General features: G+C 42.0%; 1 protein-coding gene across 2 annotated transcripts in view; it reads left to right on the forward strand.

Moving 5' to 3' along the window:
- TBC1D8 (TBC1 domain family member 8) overlaps positions 1–22718 on the forward strand; it is a 48028-nt gene that overhangs the window by 21977 nt on the left and 3333 nt on the right. For both annotated transcript variants that reach the window (XM_056327765.1, XM_056327766.1), the window contains exons 5-16: positions 2376–2616; positions 10091–10298; positions 11486–11680; positions 12951–13133; positions 13522–13672; positions 14565–14779; positions 15598–15715; positions 18019–18304; positions 18815–18944; positions 19223–19321; positions 19889–19957; positions 21305–21545. In XM_056327765.1, coding sequence (XP_056183740.1) covers positions 2376–2616; positions 10091–10298; positions 11486–11680; positions 12951–13133; positions 13522–13672; positions 14565–14779; positions 15598–15715; positions 18019–18304; positions 18815–18944; positions 19223–19321; positions 19889–19957; positions 21305–21545 — 2136 coding nt within the window. The remainder of the gene's footprint in view (positions 1–2375; positions 2617–10090; positions 10299–11485; positions 11681–12950; positions 13134–13521; positions 13673–14564; positions 14780–15597; positions 15716–18018; positions 18305–18814; positions 18945–19222; positions 19322–19888; positions 19958–21304; positions 21546–22718) is intronic.

The raw sequence follows: 22718 nt of genomic DNA on the forward strand, positions 1-22718 counted from the left end.
AGTTATCTGGTCTGCCAAAGCACACAAAGCAAAAATGATACTTATTAATGATAGATAATGGGGGAAGGAGGAGGGAAAGAGAAAAACCCTTTATATTGTTCCAAAAATCTTGTTTATGCAATACCACAGATCGTTAAATGATACCGGGAGTACAACATCACGCTGTATTATTAAAGAAGAAATCACTTCTCACCTCTCTTAATAATAATTCATTATGAAAATACAAAACCCCCACAAACAACTACATGTTTGCAGCTTTTTATTTTGACCATGTAAAATGCACTGTTCATTCACTGTTGCAGTCATGGCCTTTGTGTTCCCATGCATTTGCATGGAAATGTGAAATAAAAACCTGAATTTCCTTTTGGTTAAACAAACTTCCCTAGCTTAGTGGGAAGAATTGTATGTTGAAATGCTTCCCACATCCTCAATTCTGATAAAGCAGATTGCTTCTGTTTCAGAGCTTGTATTTTGTCACATTTATGGAATACTAGTATTACATTGAATAATCCAGATTTACTATAGTTCTGGTTGTTACTGTTTGAGAAACTGATGGTGATTATATGTAGAAGAAGTGATTCATTGTCTTTTTTTCAGGTAGCCATCACAAATAAAGTCTGGTTAAATCTGGTCTTGAAAATATTGCTAAGGAGTCACATTTATTTCATTCTGCAATACAGCGCAGGGGAAAAAGAACAATATATGTGTTGCAATAAAAATATTTCTTAAATATGTTTCAACTCTATAAAAATCCCCCCAAACTGCAGACTGAAATCTCTTTGTAGGCAAAGCGTTAAGTCCTCAGTTTCTAGCAAGTCTGCCCCCTTCTCCTTGTTTTATTTTATGTTGAAATGACCTGGAATGCAATATTGGAACCTGTTTTCAGCTCCTCATAAAATTAACTTACAGCTTATGCGAGCGTAAACTCCATGGAACACTTTTTCCAGGACAAGTCCCCTTTTATCTAAGCCTTGAAGTATTTGCAGTATTTCAGAGGCATAGAACATCTGATTTCTTGAAAGGGCGTGCCAAGGTTTCTTCACATTTTTTAATTAAACTTGTGTTTTTCTAAAACTTTGAAGACTTTGTGCCTTTCATCAGTAGTTTGGGCCCCTTACAGTTGGCTGTGCTGTTACTGTAACCAACGCTGTAGAGCCCATGTGATTCTGACCTGCGTGAACAATAGTGCTATTGCTACAGCGCTATTTAATCTTTCTTCCCTTGGCTGTGCCCGTACAGATGATTTTATGACCATTCGCAACAGTTTGTGTGTGTTGACACAGCTGTGCTTTATTGAAGTAAGAAAAAAATGTAATCTGCAAATAATCTTGATAGCTGTGGTTCGTGTAGTACAGAAAACTTGCGGAGGGTAGCTCCTTGGGTAATTAATGATCATGGAGAAGTGTCATATATACGACAATGTTTGTTATTATTGCCTTTTTATTGCTTTATTGGCATCAGGAGACCAGCTAGGGATGTTAGGGGCTGTAGTCTTGATGTCACTGGCACAGAGAATCCTGGGAAGCTTCAAACAGCTGTTAAGAAGAAATTTAATCCGTTTTGAAGTCCTTTCCAGCCTAATTTCTACCCAGAGATTTGTATGAGAGGGGCAAGTAGCATCCTTCAGTGGTTATCAAAAATAGGCTGATTCTGTTTGCTATTTGTATTTATGTGATTCAGCAGTGTTTAATTCTAGGGAGCAGTGTCCTATACTTTTTCTTTTCTATAAACACATATGACTACAGTTAATGTTTAGGGCAAGATTTGCCTGTGCAGCTTTTCAGTAAAAAATAACCAAAATGGGAAAATCCTAATGCCTAGGCAGCTTTTTTTTTTTTTTTTGAACGCCCTGTTTATAGCAATAATGAATTTTAGAAAAAAAGCCTGTGTGCAGAAGCATCCTTTTGTAGGGGAGTTAGCTTTTTTTTTTTAAAAAAGTACTGTGCATGGTTTTCCACCTGCCTACAGTTTTATTTCTGAGAGATTACAAAGCCTTTCCCTAACATCTTCGTACTCTTGAAATAAACTGTGTCTTTGGGTAGTAACAAAGTAGGATGCAGAAATGACTTGGAAAGGAGTTAGGAACACAGCGCATGGCAGGTGGGCTGCAAAGGCAGAACTCCCCAGTCTAGCACTTCTTATGAAAACAGGTAAAATTTTGAGGGAAAGATTCTGATAAAGACAGTCTTTTGGAGTGGGGGAAAATGAATGTAGAGTAATAACAGGCATTTCAGCTTCTGCTTGGTCTTTGTCTGTAAAAACGGGTCTCTCTCCTCTTCGGTTGTTTGCATTTCATTCTGAATTAGCTTATTTCCCAAGTCTGAAAAATGTAAGCAGAGTTTCCAACCCACTTTTGCTTTTTTCTCTGGTGGCAGTGAAACTTGTCATTCCTTGGGTTGAGGTCCAGAAGCTGGAGAGAACCTCCAATGTCTTCATGACCGACACAGTCCGCGTCACCACTCCAAATAAAGAGCGTGACTTCTCCACATTCCTCAATATTGCCGAGGCTTTTGGGATCATGGAGCAACTGGCAGATGTGACACTCCGAAGGCTACTGGATAATGAGATCTTTGAACTGGATCCAGGCCTACAGGATCCTACTCAGATTACCAAGAGGTAAAAAGTTAAATTGTTGTATGAGCAGAGGTTCGATGGTGGGCTTCGTGATTTGCTGTGTTAGCTGGGTAAGACTTCAAAGGTTTACTTGATTGGGCACAAAAGAGATTTTTATAACGTATTAGGGTGTACCCAGTAGGTTCATTTTAACCTGTGTGCAAGATACCTTTTTCCATTTTATATTCTTCCCTTAAACATCACAGGTGGTTGTTGTGGGGTTTTTTTTGTTGTTGTTGTTTTAAAAGTACCACTCCCTGTAGAAGGGTAGATTGCAGCAAGGGATGTTTTCCATCTCCCCTGAAGAGCAACGTTATTTTGTTTGTAATTTTGGCAATGCGTAGGCTTTCCTAGTACCATCAGTTCTGGAGAGTTACTGCTCTCGATCCTGTCTGAAACATGGAATTTCCCACTAGCACAATTGCCATAGCTGACTTAGCAAGCAGTTATAGGACTTAAAAAACCCACAGGCAGTTGCAACAGATTAATATGCTGTTGTCAGCTCTACCCCATGCATCCTCGAAATGCATCTCTGCATTCCTCTCCCACTACAGAAATGCATTGGGCTCCCAGGGGGAGGGCTGGTAACTGTTTCCCTGCTGGTAGCACAACACACAACCCTGTCTTTTATTTGCTGCTGTAGGAAAGGGGAAGGGAAACTGCCCAAAGGAATTTTAGGTGGGCAGGATGGACTAGCCCAAACTGGAATTTGCCTGGGGTGTCAGGGTTACTGTGCTGGTTTAAAATACTTTTGTGAATGGGGTGTGAGTGGAGCACTTACCCCTTCCTGAGTCATACCCTTTCCTGCTCTTCCCTCCTTTCCCTCTGCCAGAGGTGTGAAGGGAACGACCCAGGTGTTGCTTCCTGTCTAAAACATAAGGAATGCATGGTATCGTTTCCCCAAAAAAGAGACACCTGTCTAGAAGCCATTTTATTGTTTCTGAGGGGCATTTATTTTTGCAATGGTGTTGGGTACACATCTCAGTTCAGCACGCCTGCGAAGTTTCATAATGGAGTTTAAAACAATAAAATGCACTTTCTCTGCAATTTCTTATGTACACACGATAAGGAAAATGACTGACACAAGGATTTCATGCATGATGCCATCAAGGAATTAATTTGAGATGATAAAGTTCTGTGCAGTCACATCTTTGCAGGCTTTGTTTCCATAGCCACGGTTCCTTTAAACACAAGAGCTGCCGTTGTTGTTACAACGTATGTGTAACTGGTTGTTGTTAACGTTGCAGGCTTTTGGCCCAAGAAATGTAGGGTATATGCTTTAACTAATGCAGGATATGGTTGTGAGTAATAGGTTGTATCTAAGCCCCCTTCCATGCTTTACCATTCCATCCTCCTCCCGCTTTTGGACTGAAAAGTTAAATGCACAAAGCAAGAAGAAAGTAAATCCAGAGGAGACATAACAACAAACTAGGGTGAGATATTTTCAGCATCTACTGATTTTTAACTCATCATTGTCACTTTCCAAAATAGGCTTTGAATCAGGGCTACTAACTGAATGGAAAACTACAAAGAAACTAAAATTACAGTTGCAAAGAAAAGTATAAGCTTAGTAATATGCTATAGTAAGGAGGCTCTCAGGGAATCAACCTGTAAGTACGTTGTGGCATTTTTGAAAAGTACTATGGCTATTAGCAAACAATCAACAGAAACCATCCCACCCATTTATTCAAACAGGTTTTCCCCTCTCCTTCCTTCCAACTTAAAAAAAAAAAAAAAAGGAAAGTTTGGGGGGGGCAGAGGAGAAGGAAGGGTGAAAATGTATTTACTAGAGAGTTCCTGGGCAAGATGTTCTCTAACCTGCTGATGTGCTGTAACTTCAGATGGCAGAAAGGAAAACATGGGGACATGAAAGATGCCAAAATCCCATTTCCCCTGCATGAATTAGGTATTGGTTGGATAAGTTGCTGCTTCTGGTGCCCTTTGTCACACTCAGCAACCACTTTGATGTAACATGATTAAGCTAGATTGTAGTTTGAATAGTGGATAAACTGGTTTTTAATGCTAACACGTTTTTGGGGGAGTTGAACTTTTTTGGTGTGTGAAGTTTTTGTTGCTGCTTTTTTTCCTGAAGCCATTGTAGTACTACAAGAACAACCATTTTCCTCTTGATGTTTCCCCTCCTAATGATTATCTTTATTAATTCTTGTCCATGTTTTGGAAGCAAATAGTAGTCTATCAAAATGAAGGCAATAATCCACGTATCATTAGAACTATTCCAGCTGTGTCAAATTAATGGAGCTGCTGTAGATTGCTTCTGTTTATTAGGCTTTCTTTTGCAAGGCTTGTTTCAATATCTTTCTTTTTAAAAAAATGTATTTTTAATGCCATCACAGTCTGTATACTCTACATTCTGAATACCAGAAACCTTTGCTGCTGTTCCTGAGGCTCTTGGGGTCATCCTGCTGAGCAGTGGATGGATGGGACTCAGAGAGGCTGTGGGATTAGACCCACAGTCTGTGACACAAGGTACATCATGGCCAGAGTCAAACAAGTTAATACACAGGTTTTCGTGCTGCTTAATGAGTGGATAAGGCTTGAAACAATGGATTACAAAGGGATTAATGGCAATTAATTGCCATAAAAAGTAAAGTAAAGCTGAGGTATTTGATAACTACAGTTGCCATTTCTTGCAGATATATTTATGTGCCATACAATTTTACTGGAACATATGGTAACTATTTTTCCTTTTTTAATAGAAAGGTCATGAAAATCTCTGGTGTAGGTTTCTTGTACTTCTTATTTCCATCTCTTTCAGGATGCATTCCTCAAATGTAGCAAGGAAATGTGCCAGAGCAGAGCTTGCGATTTGAAAGCGTTAGTGCCAGTGTCGGTATCAAAAATATGGTATGTTTCTCCAGGCTCTAACCACCTCAGTTTCTTTTCTTCACGTCTAACTGTGAATTGCCAATGAGGGTGGCTTTGCTCATATGAAGGCAAAGAAGGTTTTTAACACTGATTTAAGCTGAATGGAAGCTGTTTGAAGTATCTTGAACCGTAAATGTCACTTCAGTCTGCATTAATTCCTTCAGAGAGGGAATGGGAGAACACTGTAAACCTTGAGCAACAAGGAGGATGTGACTATAAAGAACCTCCTTTTATTGCCTCTGCCCAGCAAGAGGCAGGGTTTGAATTATCTCTGTGTGTCACTCGTGACAGGTGATTGTCTAACCTGTTTTTAAGGATATCCAGTAATGGAAACACCAGGACCCAAACCGGTATTTTGCTGGCCTATCATTGAAAAGACTATCTGAAGTCTAATTTGAATCTTTTGTGCTGCTTTTTGAGCCTGTTACTTCTTGTCCTACCTGGTACTATTGACAAGACCAGATGTTTTCTCTTTCTTTAGAGCAACCATTTATGTATTTGGAGGCTGGTATGCATCTCTTTTCTCTTCTTTAAACTTCATTGCCCTGGTTCAGCTAGGTTTTTCTCATCAGTCCTGATTTTAGCCCTTCTGGTCACTTATCCCATGCAGCTGCAGGCATGGAGCGGTGGGATACAGGATTGCCCCTGATGTCTCGCCAGTGGTGACCAAGGCGGGAGCAGCGTGACTGTCTCTGTGGCAACTTGGGGACTGCTGTGCTGCATCTTGGTGGCTGTGCACTTCTGCGGCCCAGCAGAGTGCTCCTCTTCCTCCTGTGAGCGCAAGGCTGTTGGCTTATGTTCAGCTGGTGATCCCCTGTAACCCCAAGGTCTTTTGCTTTTGCTGAATGGCTGCCAGGGGAGTTGACTTCCATGCTGCATTTGAGCAGCTTATGATGTGCAGCTGAAAATACTTGTAATGCTTTTTTTTGCACACTATCCTTTAAATTTATGAGTATCCATCTGAATCTGATCCTGTTCTTCTGCTCATTAGCCTCTACCAGCCTCAAGTTGTGTGCAGGTTTAATAACAATCTCTTGATCTGTTGTGCAGATTGCTGACAAAGACATTGAACAGAAGCTATTCCAGGACAGACCCCCAAGGAAGTCCTCTTTCTACAGCCTTCCAATGTATCAGGGAGCTTTTGAGGGCTGCTTTTTGGGGTACTCTTTTACACCTGGCTTGGTACAACAGTTTTTCACTTTGATCCCATTTTATTAGTTCCATGTGAGGAAATATCAGGACTTTCATAAATTCTGGCTAAAACATCCATTGCGTCTCCTCCATCTACAAGTCCAGCATTCCTGCTATGTAAGGGGATGATGTTCAGTTTACATGTGTCCTGACAAGTCTGTGTTGGCTCTTCTCGGATAACTTTTCCTGGCTTGCTTACAAGAAGCCTTTCTTGCCACGTGAATTTAGCAGTTCTTCCAATAAACAAGCTGTATATCATTGGATGTGTTATTTAAAAAATCTGTAACTTTCTGGAGTCTGAATAGCAAGAAGAGTCTAGTAATAGGTCTCTAAAAGCAAGAGGTCTGCTGGTGTGTTTAGATTTTTAGATAGGCAGCAAGTGACTCAGCAGAGCTAAAATCTTCCCAAGTTGACTTCTGTTGGATTTAAAGCAGAGAAAAATGTTTGACAGTAAGGACATGATTTTAAGTGTCCTGATACGTTTAGGCATTTTGTTAGTCTTGTGTGTTATTTCCTTTAATTTAAAACTCTTGGAAGGTAATATAGGGGTCACACACAGGGACTTACCACAGTTCAGACTTGCCATTGACTTTGAAGTGTTGGAGTTGGAGGCAGTCCAGGATCCCGTAACATGCAAGTTGGGAACTGCACTTGGAAAGAATTGCTGAGTTTTCTGAAAAGTAGGGAACAAGGCAATTGCATCTTCTTGCCTTTTATTCTTCTGATGCATGTGTAAACACTGGATAAACATTATTTTTACATAACGATACCATTCCTTTTTTTTTTTTCTTAGGTACAGCTCAGTGCACTGCATTTGCTTAAAACCAAACCAACAAGGGAAGTGTTAAGTTAGAGGAGAAAATTTCAGAGTGGGCCACAGGTGGAAAGGTTGCATTTCTGTTCGGTGTTGGAGGTATTGTGAAACTCAAAATGGAAGCTGTGGGACCTGGTGGCGTGGGCCAGTTGCTGCATCTTTGCTCCATCATGTTTAAACAATTGCCTGCCTTGTTTTAGGAGCTAATTTTGTTTGTGGATTGTTTGAGCTTTTTTGAGTGATAGGGTTTGGATTTTTTTAACCAGCTCTAATTTTGTTTGGCTGTATTTATGAAGGGAAGCAATTGCTTTAAGCTCTAGAATTTGCCTGCATGACAGGAAATATTTTCTTGGTGTGCCACTTTCTAATAAAACCTCTTGTTTGAGCCCACAGCAGTAGGTGCTGACAGTATTTCATCCCCATGCTACCATTTTTCTTTCCAGGATCCCTCCCACCAGCAGGCTGGCCCCTGTGTTGGCACTTGTCTCTGGTGGCTGCGGTGGCCCTGCGTAACCCTGTGCCATGAGTCACAGGGGGACAGGCAGTTCCAGGGATGCTGGGATTAGCAGCCTTCCTCCAGTTCAGCATGAGGGGGTTAAATGCAGTGCTTAGTAAATTTAATTAGTTTCAGATGTGGGAAATGTCATTCTTCAGCTTAAAAACCTGTGGCTTCTTGTCTGAAAAGGCTTGCACCTGGAGCCTGTAGCCACAAGACATGCAGCAAAATCCTGAAAACTCAGAAACTGCAGATTTTTATGTTAGAAACCATCAGCTCTTAAATAACAGACAATCTCTGCCTCAGCAGAGATCCCACTGTTCCGTACAATGCCTCTTTTCATGTAAAGGTGTAGAAATTCTCACAACCGAGTAGATGCAGGGAGGGTCTTACCTTCTGAGCCCAACAGCAGGAGAGCGCAGCTCTACCCGGTCCTGGCTGCAGATGCTATCAGCAGTGTTCATCTGTGCTGTGCAGAAATGGAAAATATTTTAGTGGTGAGTTAACTAGGAGGCATATCCTGATCCAGCTTTGTCACAATAGCAGATCGCTGCAGGCACTTATCAGAGTTGCTCTCACTGTGGAATTTTAACTCGGGAGCAACCTTTTTGTCTTCCTTCACAAAGAGGGTTTCTCTTTGTTCTTTGTGAAAAACAGGAGACTATTTGTCTGTTTTCCTTGGATAATATTATTAAGGAAGATAATGCTTGAGGAGGAAGCAGCAGCCGAACTCTGGTTGAGCGCGTTCTGTCTTTTCTGTTGGTCGCAGATACAGCTCCTCCCTTCTCAGGTCTCCGTTTGTTCTGGATTGTCTTCCTCCTGGTTTCACATGGCTCTAGTTTCCTCCATGGATTAACCTGAAATAAAGAACAAACCCTCTAACAATTGATTTACTGAAGCAGAGACTTCATCTATCTCAACTTATTTTTAAACAGCAGGGCTGGGGTAGGGTGAAGGTGTCTGCAGAAGAGGAGGGTGAAGGAAGGAGCAGAGAGGGGATTTACAGCACCGAGGTACCACTCCCTGTTATGCTTCAGCCCACGCTTTAAATTCTTTCAATGGAACAAAGTCAAGCGGGTTTTTTGCCTTTTTTTTTTTTTTTTTTTCCTAAGGTGAATCATGTTTGGAAAAATTTACTTGTAGTAAAGAAAATAATAGAATTTAAGCCCTAATGTTGCTGGAGCTGCTGTTGGTGAGCTAATGGTCGTGGCCTGTTTATAATGTAATTGCGTAGCTCTCTAAATTCCTGCAGATTTCTTCATTAAAAAAGGAGAAGGGAAAAAATCCAAAGCCAAGTCTGTATAACCATTGCTCAGTAATGAAAGCTTCATTTATTTGAACTTTTTCTCTGCACATAAATGTGGATGGGTGACTGGAAGGAAGCCAAGTCCAAACTGAATGTAGCCAGTGCTGTTATTCCCAACTGAGTGTGTAAGTGACCTGAAACTGTGCTGCATTTTGCAACTGTTCTGAGGGCTGTCAGGGGCTGATACCTCTGGCAGCCAAGGATGTGATGGTGTAAATGTCACCATCATTAACTCTTCTATTACTGACCACTTCGGAAGTACTCCTCCAGCAAACGCATTACTTTTGGGGACAGGTGCAAATCCCTGGGGTGTTGTTGGTAATGCTACTGGGAAGGAAAACAAGGAACACAAAGCTAATCTTTGTTGCTCAATGTATGTTTGCTAGATGAAAGATTTAGTTATCTCCTGGGCATTGAAATCTGTCACTCTTTGAGGCTGGATAGTCCATACAACAGCCATAGAAAATGCATGGCTAAATAATGATTAAAAAAACCCCAAACAACAAACCAGCTGATTTTAAATTAGTGCCCTTTCCTTTTCTAGTCGCTACAGTAGTTGCTTTTGACCTTACTGTTATACAAGCAGGTATTGATAATGATTCTTTTTTTGTATTTCGAAGTCAGTCTTTTATCGATTTGCCCACATAGGCAGTGGAGATTGCTGTGCATGGTGTTTTTTTTCTGTATCCCTTGCTCTTGGTGAGAATAACAAGAAAAGCACACCTTGCGCTGGATGTCCTGGCTTTCGGGGTCTGGTGATTTGCTCTTCCTGCTTTCTCTTAAGGGATCTTGAAGCCAGAGCACAGAATGAATTCTTTCGGGCCTTCTTCAGATTGCCCAGGAAGGAGAAGCTGCATGAAGTTGTAGACTGTTCTCTCTGGACGCCATTTAGTCGCTGTCACACAGCGGGAAGGATGTATACTTCAGACAGTTATATCTGTTTTGCCAGCAAAGAAAATGGCTGCTGCAATGTTATCATCCCACTTAGAGAGGTAGAGTTGTTTCTTTCTTTTTGGGTCTTTATCTGCCTTTTTCTGCTGTAAGCATCCACTGCCACTTGACTTGTCTGCAGACTATCATTTGATGAATAAAAGTAGGATGCTTGTATGTATCGTGCCTACAGGATTGTTGTCAAGCTTGTTCTAGGACTCGTTAGGGCTCGAGTTCCTAAAAATACAGGTGATTCAACATGGTCCTCAAAGTGAGGTATGGACAGATAATACGGCAGGACAGAGTGCTGCAAAAGCAGGGTCTGCTCAGTCCAAGGCTTGGACAGAGCTCCCCTCCCAGCTCCAAAATGCATACGTCCAGCTTGATGTTGATGGAGGCTTCAACTTGGACCCATTCTAGCAAGACAAAAGCATCCTTGCCTGGGATCAACACTTAGAAGTGGTGAAGCTCTCCCTCCATAGACAGACTCTAGCAAACCTGTGGATACTTTGCAGAGCTGTAGGGCAGAGATAAAGGGGATGTTCTGGGTGCAGTGACAAGCTGCCAAATTTACATGAAATTAGAGACATTTAAATGAAGGGAGAGTGCATGGGAAGGTGGTGGGAGTAGGAGAAGGAAGCTGTCAGCAAACACCTGCCTGATCTGCTGTGGATACAAGGCTGTTATGATCTCTTAATTAAAGCTTTCCTTTCATCCTTGACTAATAACAGAGTAGCATCCAAATGATATTGTAACTGTAGCAACTTATCTTCCACTGTTACAGAAGCAGAAAACAAAAAGAGAACAGTGGTTCATATTTAATCAGAAACAACAAAACTGTTTTCCCCTACCTTCAAAAGTGTGAAAGTAAATTTCTTCCTCCATCCCCCAGAGTTTGATCAAGTTGATCCCTTTCTAAGTCTTGTTTTAATGTTACTCCCCTTTCATATCTTTCCCTTCAGTCCACTCTCCAGAAGTGGGCCAAAGAGTCATTTAAAAAAAACCCAAAAAACAACAAAAACCAAAAGGCAGCTTGGATACTTTTTGGTGCCTGCTTTGAGCTTGTAAAGAGAGCATGAACTTCAGGTGGTAGGATGTGTCTGATCAAGGAAAGCTAATATGAATAACTGTGTTTAAAGCATATGTGTATATGAATGCTGTGTTTGTACATTTTGGCACATGTAGAATATTTGAAGGTGTTTCTTTAGATGTGGTGCATAATGTGTTTTCTATAATGTTTCTGGAAAAGGTAATCAGTATAGAGAAGATGGAGGACACAAGCCTTCTCCCTAATCCCATCATTGTTAGCATAAGGAGCAAGACGGCCTTTCAGTTCATTGAGCTGAAGAACCGGGATACTTTGGTGGAGAACCTGCTCCAGAGGCTAAAAGAAGTGAACTCCAGCAACCCAGTGCACTGTAAAAACTTGCAAAATAAGAACCAGGTACTGAACTTCTGGTGGGGTTTTTTGGGGTGGTTTTTTTTTTTTTTTTACTATGAATTCAGTGTGTTTATCCATTGGTCCATTATCATGCCTTCATCAGGAGGCTGACCTTGGGCCAGTGCTGTCTGATGCCTTCTTTAAAGACCTGCCTGATGGGGTGAGGTGCACCTGCAGCGTGGTTCTGACTAATGGACCGGGGGGAGCAGTGAATGTGGTGGAAGGCAGGAATGTCCTTCATGGAGACCTCAACGATCTGGAGGAATGGGCTGATAGAGACCTCGTGAAGTTCAACAAAAGCAAATGCGAAGCCTGGCAGAGTAACCCCATGCCACAGGAGGGACTGGGGGATGTCTGGAGAGCAACCGTATGGAGAAGGCAGGGGGGTCATGGTGGGCAACAGTGAGCTTATATTTCAGCATTGTGTTCTTATAACGAAGAGGGCCCACAGCATATGGGGTTGTACTAGCAGGGCTGTAACCAGCAGGTCAAGGGATGTTACTATTGCCTTTTATTCAGCACTACTGAGGCTGATCAGGAGTACTGTGTCCAGTTTGACTTCACCTCACCACACAAGAAAAGCAGAGACAAACTGGAGTCAGTCTAGTGGAGGGCTACAAGACGGTCAGGGGCTGGAGCACATGCTTTATGAGGAGAGGCTGAGGGATCAGGGCTTGTTCAGCCTGTCTTCCGCTAGCTAATGGGGAGTTAACAGAGAAGATGGAGCCAGACTCTTCTCGGAGGTGCCAGCTGAAAGACGGGCAAGTAACAGTCCCAAGATGCAGCAAGGGGAAATCCGAATAGATGAAAAGAGAAAGATTTCCTCTCAAAGGTGGGAAGAGCTGGACCAGGCTGCCCAGAGAGGCTGTGGACTCCCCTTCCTTGGAGCTACTCAACTGGACACAGTCCCCTGCAGCCTGGTCTGAGGGACCCTGCTTTGAGCAGGGGATTGAAAAAGGTGGTCCCCTCCAACCTAAATTGTTCTCTTGATTCTGTTTTTCAAATCCTAACCGAAGTAGAAGAGAGTTTGGTAGCTTGTCATCAAGGATGGTAGAACTGACGAACAACTTCTGTTTTAAAGTAACAACCCTTTTCCTGACATATAAATGAATGGTAATTTGTATAAAGCCTTGAGTAAGGCCTTTCCTCCTGAAAGGTGTGAGAGGTTTTGATGCAGAAGGCAAAGGCTAACCCAGCTCTGTGTCTTGAAGATAGTTGAGGACATAGTTCTTAGCCTCTTCTTGGTTGTTACCAGTTTGATTCTGCATTGCAGAACAGTCCTGCCTTTGGATCCACGTGCATGCTCAGGGATGATGAGCCTGAGCATCTGGGAATGGAGGCTTCACAAGGCAAGGAGAGAAGCGAATGTGGGAAGGAGAGCACTTATTTGCTCAATGCAGAAGCACTAAGGTCAGACTTCCATCAGTCCGGAATGGCGGGCCTTGATTTTGGAAAGGTATGTAACACTGGGGGTACATTGTAAGAGGTTTGGGTTTTGGGGGTTTTTTAAAAGAAAGAGCTGGGGAGACATTCCAACAGAGAGTAATTTTTAGTAAAATGAGCTCTGTATTGGCTGGAGAAGTGAGATATGTGCTAAGAGCTTTTCTATTTGCTTGGAGTTTTTTCTTATCCCTCCCCCATGTTTCTTTCTGGTGAATATAATTTTTCTCTGTGTGGTGAATTGCATATGCAAAATGGGGAAAGTTGTAGTCCTTAGAGCAGACTTCCCATTTCCATTGGTAATGGAAATACATTGTGGAATTTCTAATGCGCAAAATGTTTCTGTTTACCAGTTCTCAGATGCGCATGATTTGTTCCTTAAAAATATATCTTCTTGTTCCCAGTCTAGGGAGCAAATCAAAGAGAGCCTGTGGGATGATCATTTTGTGGAATATGGCAGAACCGTGTGCATGTTTCGCACAGAGAAGATCAGAAAACTTGTTGCTATGGGAATCCCTGAATCCTTAAGAGGCAAACTCTGGCTGCTCTTCTCAGGTGGGCACTTTTAGAAATGTTGGCTGTAGGCATCATGTGATTGTGAACATGGCAGAACATTTAGGCAAGAAAACTCCCAAGGGCAATTAAGTGTCATTTACATGGAGCTTATGATACTGCTTACAGAAGAGAGATCATCTGAACTGAAATAATACGAGGAAGGAAGTACCTAGGTAGGCCTGTAAAAATTTTATCTCAGGATGGCATGACGTGATGTGCAGAAGAACTGAAATAACATCTTCCTCATCTGTTTAATTTAAAATTAACATCGTGTTTTCATAAAATAATGTTCATCTTACAAGCAACAATTAGATTGTAGCATAAATATTGATTTAACCCTAGACAAATCAAATTATTGCAAAATAATGACATCTTAAAGTCAGCAGGTCCTGCTCCTGCTTCTTGTTGAATGTTGGCAGTGGTAATAGAAACTGGAGATAGAAAAAAACCCTCGTTTCATCCACAGATCTGGCAGAGCCAGAATACGCCTACAGTATGATTTCAAGTTTTGTCCTTAAGTCAGTACATGACATGTTCAAACATTTGTAAAAAGTGGAGTTTTTCCTTTCCTTCTTGGAAGGTGTGAACAGCACAGAGTACGTTTCTCCTAGTAATACTTTCTGCTGGGGAAGTTTTCTGCTCAGTGTCAATATTAAAGTGTTTTGAATGATGTTGCATCATATAAGCTTTGCTAATATTTGTTTTGTTTTCAAGACACCTATTCTGCTAGGATTTTATTTCCTTTAGGTCTGGAGATTTCACTAAATTCACAGACCTTGGGGAAAACCATCTTACTTACATCCTTTTGAGCAGTAATTCCCATGACGCTAAGTTTAGCATCGTCCTGATCTGCTTGTGTCTTCCTCTTTCTCTCTTCCTGCTCTGCCTTCAGACGCCGTGACGGATCTCGCCTCGCATCCCGGTTACTATGTCCATTTGGTGGAGGCATCCATGGGCAAGTGCTGTATGGCAACGGAGGAGATCGAGCGTGACCTCCACCGCTCGCTGCCTGAGCACCCGGCCTTCCAGAGCGAGACGGGGATAGCCGCCCTGAGAAGGGTGCTTACGGCATACGCGCACAGGAACCCCAAAATAGGATACTGCCAGGTGAAAAGCTCCCAGGGGGATAATGCTTGCTGCTTTTTTTTTCCCCCTCTTTCCACTCTCTCAGTTTTATCGTTCTCTTGGGAGTATTTTAATGGTGATTCTAATAAATAATGTCCTTTTAGTTATGAAAGATACATAATTTTAGATACTAAATGTCATTTACTCTGGAAAACAAGTGTATAGGCTTAACAAAAGTATCCCTTAGCATTTTGCAAACTGCATTTAGAGTTAAAGGATGGGAAAAAATTGTTTCAGATTTTTCCGTTTGTTCGAAAGTGCATGTCTTGCACAATACTTGGAGAGTGCAAAGTAAACTGGCCTGCACAGATGAGAGCTCTGGGGCAGAGGTTTAACGAACTAAAGTTCTGTCCCTTTCTTCCAAAACTGATGACCAGTTATGAAAGTACTTGGCCCAGCTGGCTAGCTAAAATAATAACTTTACCTTCTGTGCAGCTCCCTGAATTTGGATTAACATCAGCTCAGTCCAGATACAGGAAGGAGGGAAAGCAGCCCCAAAACATCTTGCACTATCAGCTACCTACTTTGTATCTGGGCAAATCCAGTGCTGTGCTTTTTTCCATTCTTTCCTATTGCTCTTATGAAAAGCAGTATTCATAAGCTTGAAAAACTTGTTATGCCTTGCAATTATGCAATTACGCATTTGCCGTTACCTTTCTCTTGCTGGTTTTGTTGGGTTTTTTTAGTTGTTTACATCATGTTAGGCTACTTTCCTTTCTTTAAAAACAGCCACAATTTAGCTTTCCTCAGGAGGATTTGCTGCTACTAACCAACGCCGTTTTCTTCTTTGCCCTTGTAAGTCTATGAATATTCTGACCTCCGTGTTGCTGTTGTATGCCAAAGAGGAAGAAGCCTTTTGGCTGCTGGTTGCTGTGTGTGAGCGAATGCTGCCAGATTACTTCAACCACCGAGTGATAGGTGAGTTCATGTCTCTCTTCTTGCTAACTGGGAAGGGGCAGCCGAATGGCACTGGGGTGAGTAAAATGCTCAAGGTCTTCTGAGGTCCATACCCCGCAGGGGAGGTGGTGCATCGACTTGTAGAGCATGCAGGGACAGCAGCGGTGGCTGCTCAGATTCCAGCTAGAGTTGGTTTTGGTTTGAAGGGTTTGAATGGCAATAACAATAAATATGTGCTCAGTTTTCCAGTTTGTCTTTTTTTTTCCCCTGTTGGTCAGAAGGTGGTGGCGCTTCTGACTGTTAGGTAAAAATTAGAAGAGCTTGCGTGTCTTGGTTAGGAGCGTTAAGTATTAGAAACTCGAGCTGTTTAAGGTGAACCTGGGAAAGATCTGCTAGGGTAGCTATTTCTGATCTGACCTGTCTGCATCGCCTGGCAGGCTTGCATCTAAACTGACCCTTTGTAATGAGGGCTAATACAAAATACAGGCAGCACAAGAGTGCCCACCTCATTTCTAGCCCCCAGAACCATGACCGCCAGGGATTTCCTCCTATCCCCACCTCCTCAGAAGTGACCCTGATCCCTCCCTTTACTATGGCAATGGTGTAACTGCAGTTACAACAGTCTTGGTTTGTAATTTTTTAAATGGATACCCTGGTATTTTCCTACTTTGCCATGGCTTCATGCTGTAATACATTAGAGAGTCAGTAGCTCAGATTTCATGGTTTCTGGGAGCCTAATGAAAAAGTGGGCATAAAAGTCACTTTGAATACACCTGCTTGACTTTTGTCTACAGTGTCACCACTTAATTATAACAAGATCTGTGAAAGATCTGGGCAGCATTGCACATGCCTTTTACATCTCTGCTTTTGCCAGTGCTGCCTCTGAGTCTGAAATGATCTTATTATATGCATCTGCCTGTCTGTCTCTGGCTTCCTTCAAATAACCCTAAAACCAGCTCTGGTTTTTGGGTCTGTATTAACTATGGCTATTAAATTGTTGGAATTAAGCTTGTTAAAAAAAACCCAAAACAGACAAAACCTGCTCTCTGTTGAGTAATCCCAGTCCATTTTCTCCTGGTTTTTTTACCCTTCCTATTTATGACCACCTGATGTGAGAAGGCTTTCTCTTCAAAGCAAAGGACCATGCTTGATGTGTTTCTCAAAAGCTCTTTGCATGTCCCTGGGCACTTATTTTTGATTTGTGGTGCTGTACTGTTTGTTCAGCCACCAGCAGAAGCTCTTTGTGGCTTGATGTGAAGAGTTCTAAGACAGAGAAATGTCATAGCTGGGGCTTTTTTTAATGATTTGGATGCAAAGCCAAAAGATGCTGGCTCTCTGCCACGAATTGTCCAGGTTATGTTCTGCTTTTGGACCACAGAAGTTTTGAGTGCTAAACGTATGTATGTCTCAGGAATTTCATAGCAATTAAAGTGGTCCCCTAATATTTGCAGAATATGGACTATGAGAAAGAAATGAAGTAACTTGAAAGGAAAGACAAAATAATTGAAAAGCTTACTGCATTTTGTACTCGGGAACATTTTTAACTTCTAGTGTCTTTGGTTAAAGCCCCTGATGTGGCGGATCTGGTTTGTAGACACAGGCCATTTCAGTGGTATGAAACTATATTGATTCTACAATAGCTGCTGAAAAAGCAGGACTGAGCTAGTAGCTAAAACAGAGCCTAAATCTGCTCCTTTTGGAAAGGCTGGTTCGGACAGTTAGGAAAGCTCATATCTGGGCATTGCAGAAGTCTTTTTTTCTTTTATATATAGATGTATATGCGTGTAAGTGTATATTTATATCCACATATATTTATGTGTAAGTATTTTTCTTCCTGCTTAGTATATGTAGCCATATCTGGATTTCCATCTTAGATTTTCTCACTTAGAATGAAAGCTCTACTGCCCGCTTCCTCGAGTACATATACTGGAGAGGAATGTGTACTGTCTTATTTTCATTGCATAGATCCCAAGTCGAACAGTAAAGTGCTGTAAGATTGCTTTTGCTAACACTTAATTATTGTGTGCTCTTTTAGCCAAAACCAACAGCTGCTGCTATTACTGTTTCATTGCACCCTAAAGGCACTTAAGAGAATCAACGCAGTCTTTTTGCAGAAACTTGTACAGTAAGGATTACGGACATGAGGGTTGGTGCTGAGATCGCAGCAGGAGGATAATGGAATTTTTCATTGTAGATGCGTGCGTATCTCGTCAGTTTAAGTTTTAAGAAAGTCTTGCAGTTAATAGTTGACAGCGATCATTAGCTTTAAAGAGTATTTTTTCCTGTATCAGTCTTGGTTAATACTCTTTCTTTATGACTTGCAGGTGCTCAGGTAGACCAGTCGGTGTTTGAAGAGCTTATAAAAGAGCAACTTCCAGAGCTGGCTGAACATATGAAGGATCTGACAACCTTAGCTTCCATCTCTCTTTCATGGTTCCTTACCCTTTTCCTTAGCATCATGCCCCTGGAAAGTGCTGTGAATGTTGTGGACTGCTTCTTCTATGATGGGATCAAAGCTATTTTCCAGCTGGGCTTGGCCATCCTGGAAGCCAATGCTGTGGATCTGTGTAACAGCAAGGACGATGGGCAGGCCCTGATGATCCTGAGCAGGTATGGCCACGCAGGAGTGCTCCTGCCATCACGGACTGTTCTGCCATAAAACAAAGGCATGTGGGTGCCATCGTGATATCAGTGGTGCTCTGTAGGGCACCAGCGGGACCCTCTGTGTCACCTTGCTGCTGCTTTCCCAGTATCTGCCTTAAACAATGGGCTTTGTACATCAGAAGAGTAGATGTCCTGTGAAGTTTCCTGGCAGCGCCGAGACATGCATCGACTGCGTCAATGTGCAATATTTACTGCTGTTCTTTGTGCCTTCCCTAGAGTGACGGTCTTTCCTGCTCCAGACTTCAAGGAGACAGAAGTTTTCTTCCTTGGGCAGTGTTTAGTCATTTGGCTGGCTGGTCGTTGCTCAAATGAGTAATCCTGAAAGCATTTTTGAAAAGCCTAGCAGCCCAAAACCCTGTTTATTTCTAAGTCTGAGCCATAAGACTCGTTTGCTTGTTTAGACTGAGAAAAGCACCGTGCAGAGTAATCTGTGTTGCTTGTATTTCTTCCCTTCAGGTTTTTAGAGCATGTCAAAAATGAGGAAAGCCCTCTGCCACCTATTGGTAATCACCATGCGTTCTTCAGCGACGACCCAGAAGCCTCTCCAGTGACTGAAATAGCGAACTTGATTCATGACTCCTATGAGGTAAAATACTGCTCTGGGTCTACTGCTCAGTTAAGGATAAATTCAGCATGGATGTTTGAAAGCCAGTACACATCCTTACAGGTTCCTTGACTAAGTGCTCAGATGTATAAGGCTTGGTGTAGCATAGATAAAAACCTGCACTGACAGATCAGTAAGAGACTGGGTATGCTTTTTCTTCAGGGACTCACAATACTGTAGAAGTTGTGTCTTCACTAGATGAGAAATACAAATATCATTAAATGCTATAAAGATAATAAACTTCTGTTTCTCCCTCGTAGAAATTTGGAGACCACTCTGTGGCACAGATAGAGCACATGCGTTACAAACACCGAATCCGTGTCCTGCAGAACCATGAAGATACAACCAAGCAAAATGTGGTGAGTAGGGGATTGTTTCAACTGAGGTAGCTTAACATCTCCTCTCTGGAGGCAGACGGCTTTCTTTTTTTAAAAAGCTCCATCAGATCTTGGAAAAAAAAAAGGAAGAATCCTTACTGACTCTGCAAAAAGCTTTTCTCTGGGATGCCGATGGGCTTGTTTTTTTCTTCTGCATCCACCTGCATTATTTTCTAGAGTGGCTTGAATGTTAAGAACAACTGCAGGACTATCCAGCCCAGCGCTTTCTCTCTGACCGTGGCCCTAGGCAGATGCCCAGGGAAGAGTGTAAGAAGAGCACGAGTGCAATGCGATGCTTCCTTGGCCTCCTGTGACCTGTAGCTTAGGGACTTCCTGGCTTTGTTTTCAATAGCCCTTGAGGGACTTTGCTTTTTATGGATCTGTCCAACTGATAAACCTAAAGAAGGGGGAAAAATTGCAAAGATTTTTCAGTGCTGCAGTTTTCAGCTGTACCACATAAATACAGTCCCTGCAGGGCTCCTGAGCCTGTCCATGTCAGTGATGATGGGACAAAAGATTGTCATTAACATGATTTTCTTTCTTTTTAAGCTCAGAGTTGTCATCCCAGATGTTTCGATTCTTCCTGACGATCTAGAGGAATTGTATGACTTGTTCAAGGTTGGTCTCCCTGAAAAGTAGAGGGTGGTACCTATTTGAGGCTTCTGGGCATAACTTTCAGCTGTTACTTTGCAGTGCCACCTTGTACTTCATGTCCTCTGCCTGGGTGGTACTATTCGGATGGGATCTTGTCATTTTGTCCTTTTTGTGGTTGCCCAGTGGTTAAAGAGGAATAGTAATGTACTGATCCTTCAACGGAGAATAGCTTCAGAGTTTCCTTTCTAACTTGCTGCTTGGAAATGGTCCATGAGTAATTCAGCTCTTGTAACTTTCACATGCAGAATAAATTAAATACGTAGCTCTGCTCACTGGGAGCTCAGCACTACTTTTAAGTCCTGCTCTCTTAATGCTTTTTAAAGGCAGACTGTTTTCCGTGGGGGACAAAAATCCCCACAAACTTGTGTCTTTGCTATTTGTTCCCAATTTTCTAATAGTTTTGGTTGTTGGGGTTTTTTTTAGAACTAAAAGAAGTTTCTACTTCAGTTTCTGTCAAGTTGATATTTGAAAGAACTATTATGCAAGTTATTTGGAGACAGGGATATCTAAGCTTATACAACTATATTGGATTTAGAGGACTAAGCATTAAATTATTGCCCTATTTCTTTTGTGTATTGTTCATAGCCATAAGTACTAGGTACTGAGAACATGCCTGTGGTATGTTCTTGGTGTTCTGTAGCTTTCTGGCTTAAGAGCAGCTGTATCCTCCCTCTGTTAGTGGTTGTGTAAGGTGATGCTGCTGGGGCTTGCTCTTCAGTGCTTCCGTCCTGCTCCTTGCTGCTCTGTTTTTGAGCTTTGATGGGCTTGCACTCCTCCCCTTTTCTCATTTTGTTTCTTGGTGGTGGTTCCTTTTTCATTAGCTCTCTTGCTCCCTTGGAATAACTTTGTTTTGTTAGGACTCTGTTTTGTTTCAGCCCATTCCTGAGGGAAGACTAATAGGTACAGTATCCAAATGGAGAGGTATGAGAGAGAATAAATGAGCTGGTCAAGCCTGTATAATACTTACCCTAGATTTTCTTGTCACCCTTTGTACCTTTGGCCGGTTAGAGACATCCCGGGACAGATGTGACTAAAAGAGTTTCAGTAGCCTGCAGTGAATTTCTTCCAAGAATCTGCCCAGTCTCCCTTCAAATTTATTAGTTATCCATTGGAAATCATGAGAGCACTTGGCTGCTCTAATTAAAGATTTGCTTTTTCTCACAGGAATGGTCTCGGTATTGTTATAACACCTCATGCAAAGAGAATTCTGAGCATTTCCAGCATACTTTGATATGAATGGGTTTTTTTGCTGGTTGTGCTCTCTGATACTGCACACCGCAAGCCCCCTTTCCTGCCTCTGATTTTTCCTAGAGGGAACATTTAATAAGGTGTTACTGGGAAATGACGAGTCCGGTCATTGAGCGACATGACCCCAGCAGACCATACGCCGAGCAGTACCGCATCGATGCCCAGCAGTTCGCTAACCTGTACAGGATGGTCTCACCCTGGACCTGCGGGGAGCACACCGACGTCCTTGCCCAAAGGACCTTCCGGCTCCTGGATGAGAACATGGACCGGCTGATTGAATTCAAGGGGCTGGCCAGCTGCTTAGGTATCAGCTCCCCTGTGGGGTGGAAAGTGGGCAGAACAGGGAGGGTAGCACATGGGTGAGATGCGGATGTTAAAATGCGATACAACCGGCTGGGGAGGATGCGGGCAGGTTTTTTGGGGGGGCTTGTGATCAATAAAGGTCATTGGTCAGGCTAATTTTTTGGTGTTCCAATCACCTGAAGTCGATTAGATGTAAAAAACGGCCTAAGGACATGATTGAATATTGTATTAAAATATTTCTCAGACAGTAGTAATTTTGTTGAAAAAAACTTTATGAATCAAAATTAGACTTGGGTCTGCATGGAGTGCTAGGAAATCCTCTCTACTGGATTGTTGCTCTCAGTATACCTCTCTGTAACTGCTTCTTGAAGACTTAATCTAACACAACTGATTGCTGTTTGCCTTATATGTTGACAGTAAGCAGAACAAAACACATCTGGCCAGCAGGGACTGAGAGCTGCACTAGGGTTGGTCTTTAGGCCACCAGCTGTTCAGTGAAAAAACCTGAATCAACATTCAAAGCTTCAGTAAAAATTAGTAGTCATTCTCACCACTTAAGCTCTTCAGAATTGTTGTAATGTGAACCAAGCCACCCTGTATTATATCATTTTTTTATTTTGATTCTTAAAGGAATACAACTTTGAATTAAAGGAAAAAGTTCTTCACAGTATTTCAGTCCCTTTGAAAGTCTAGAATCTCATTTCCACTAGTCACTGAAAATATGAATTATATTACATATGAAATAGTAATCTTCCTTGGGCTTACTCTGTAGAACAGTAAGGGCTGAAGGGGAGAAATACTGAGAATATGATAGCCCCAAGGAGAGTTTTCTGTCTTTCCCCTCTTGCACTCCTGTTAATGTGTGGCAGCAAACAGCCTTTGCTCGTTTCCCTGCCATCCTCCTTGATATTTTTAAACAATGCTGAAGCTCCATAGGGTTAGGTGCTCCCAGTCTATTTTACAAGAACAAAGACCAAACCAGATGGCTCTCACCTGCTGTTCCTCTTTGACAGGCACAACTTAAAATATTTCAATGTAATATACTGGCCATATGTTTTCGTGTATTGTCCATGCAAACAATTATCTTTTGTGCACAGAGAGATGCCTGATTTATTTTAAACCGTGGAAGTAAATGCTCTTGTCCACTTCCTTCTTGTTCTTTTTTTTTTTTTTT

The sequence above is a fragment of the Falco biarmicus genome, chromosome 2, assembly GCF_023638135.1.
Source record: "Falco biarmicus isolate bFalBia1 chromosome 2, bFalBia1.pri, whole genome shotgun sequence".
In the NCBI taxonomy this organism is placed as follows: domain Eukaryota; kingdom Metazoa; phylum Chordata; class Aves; order Falconiformes; family Falconidae; genus Falco; species Falco biarmicus.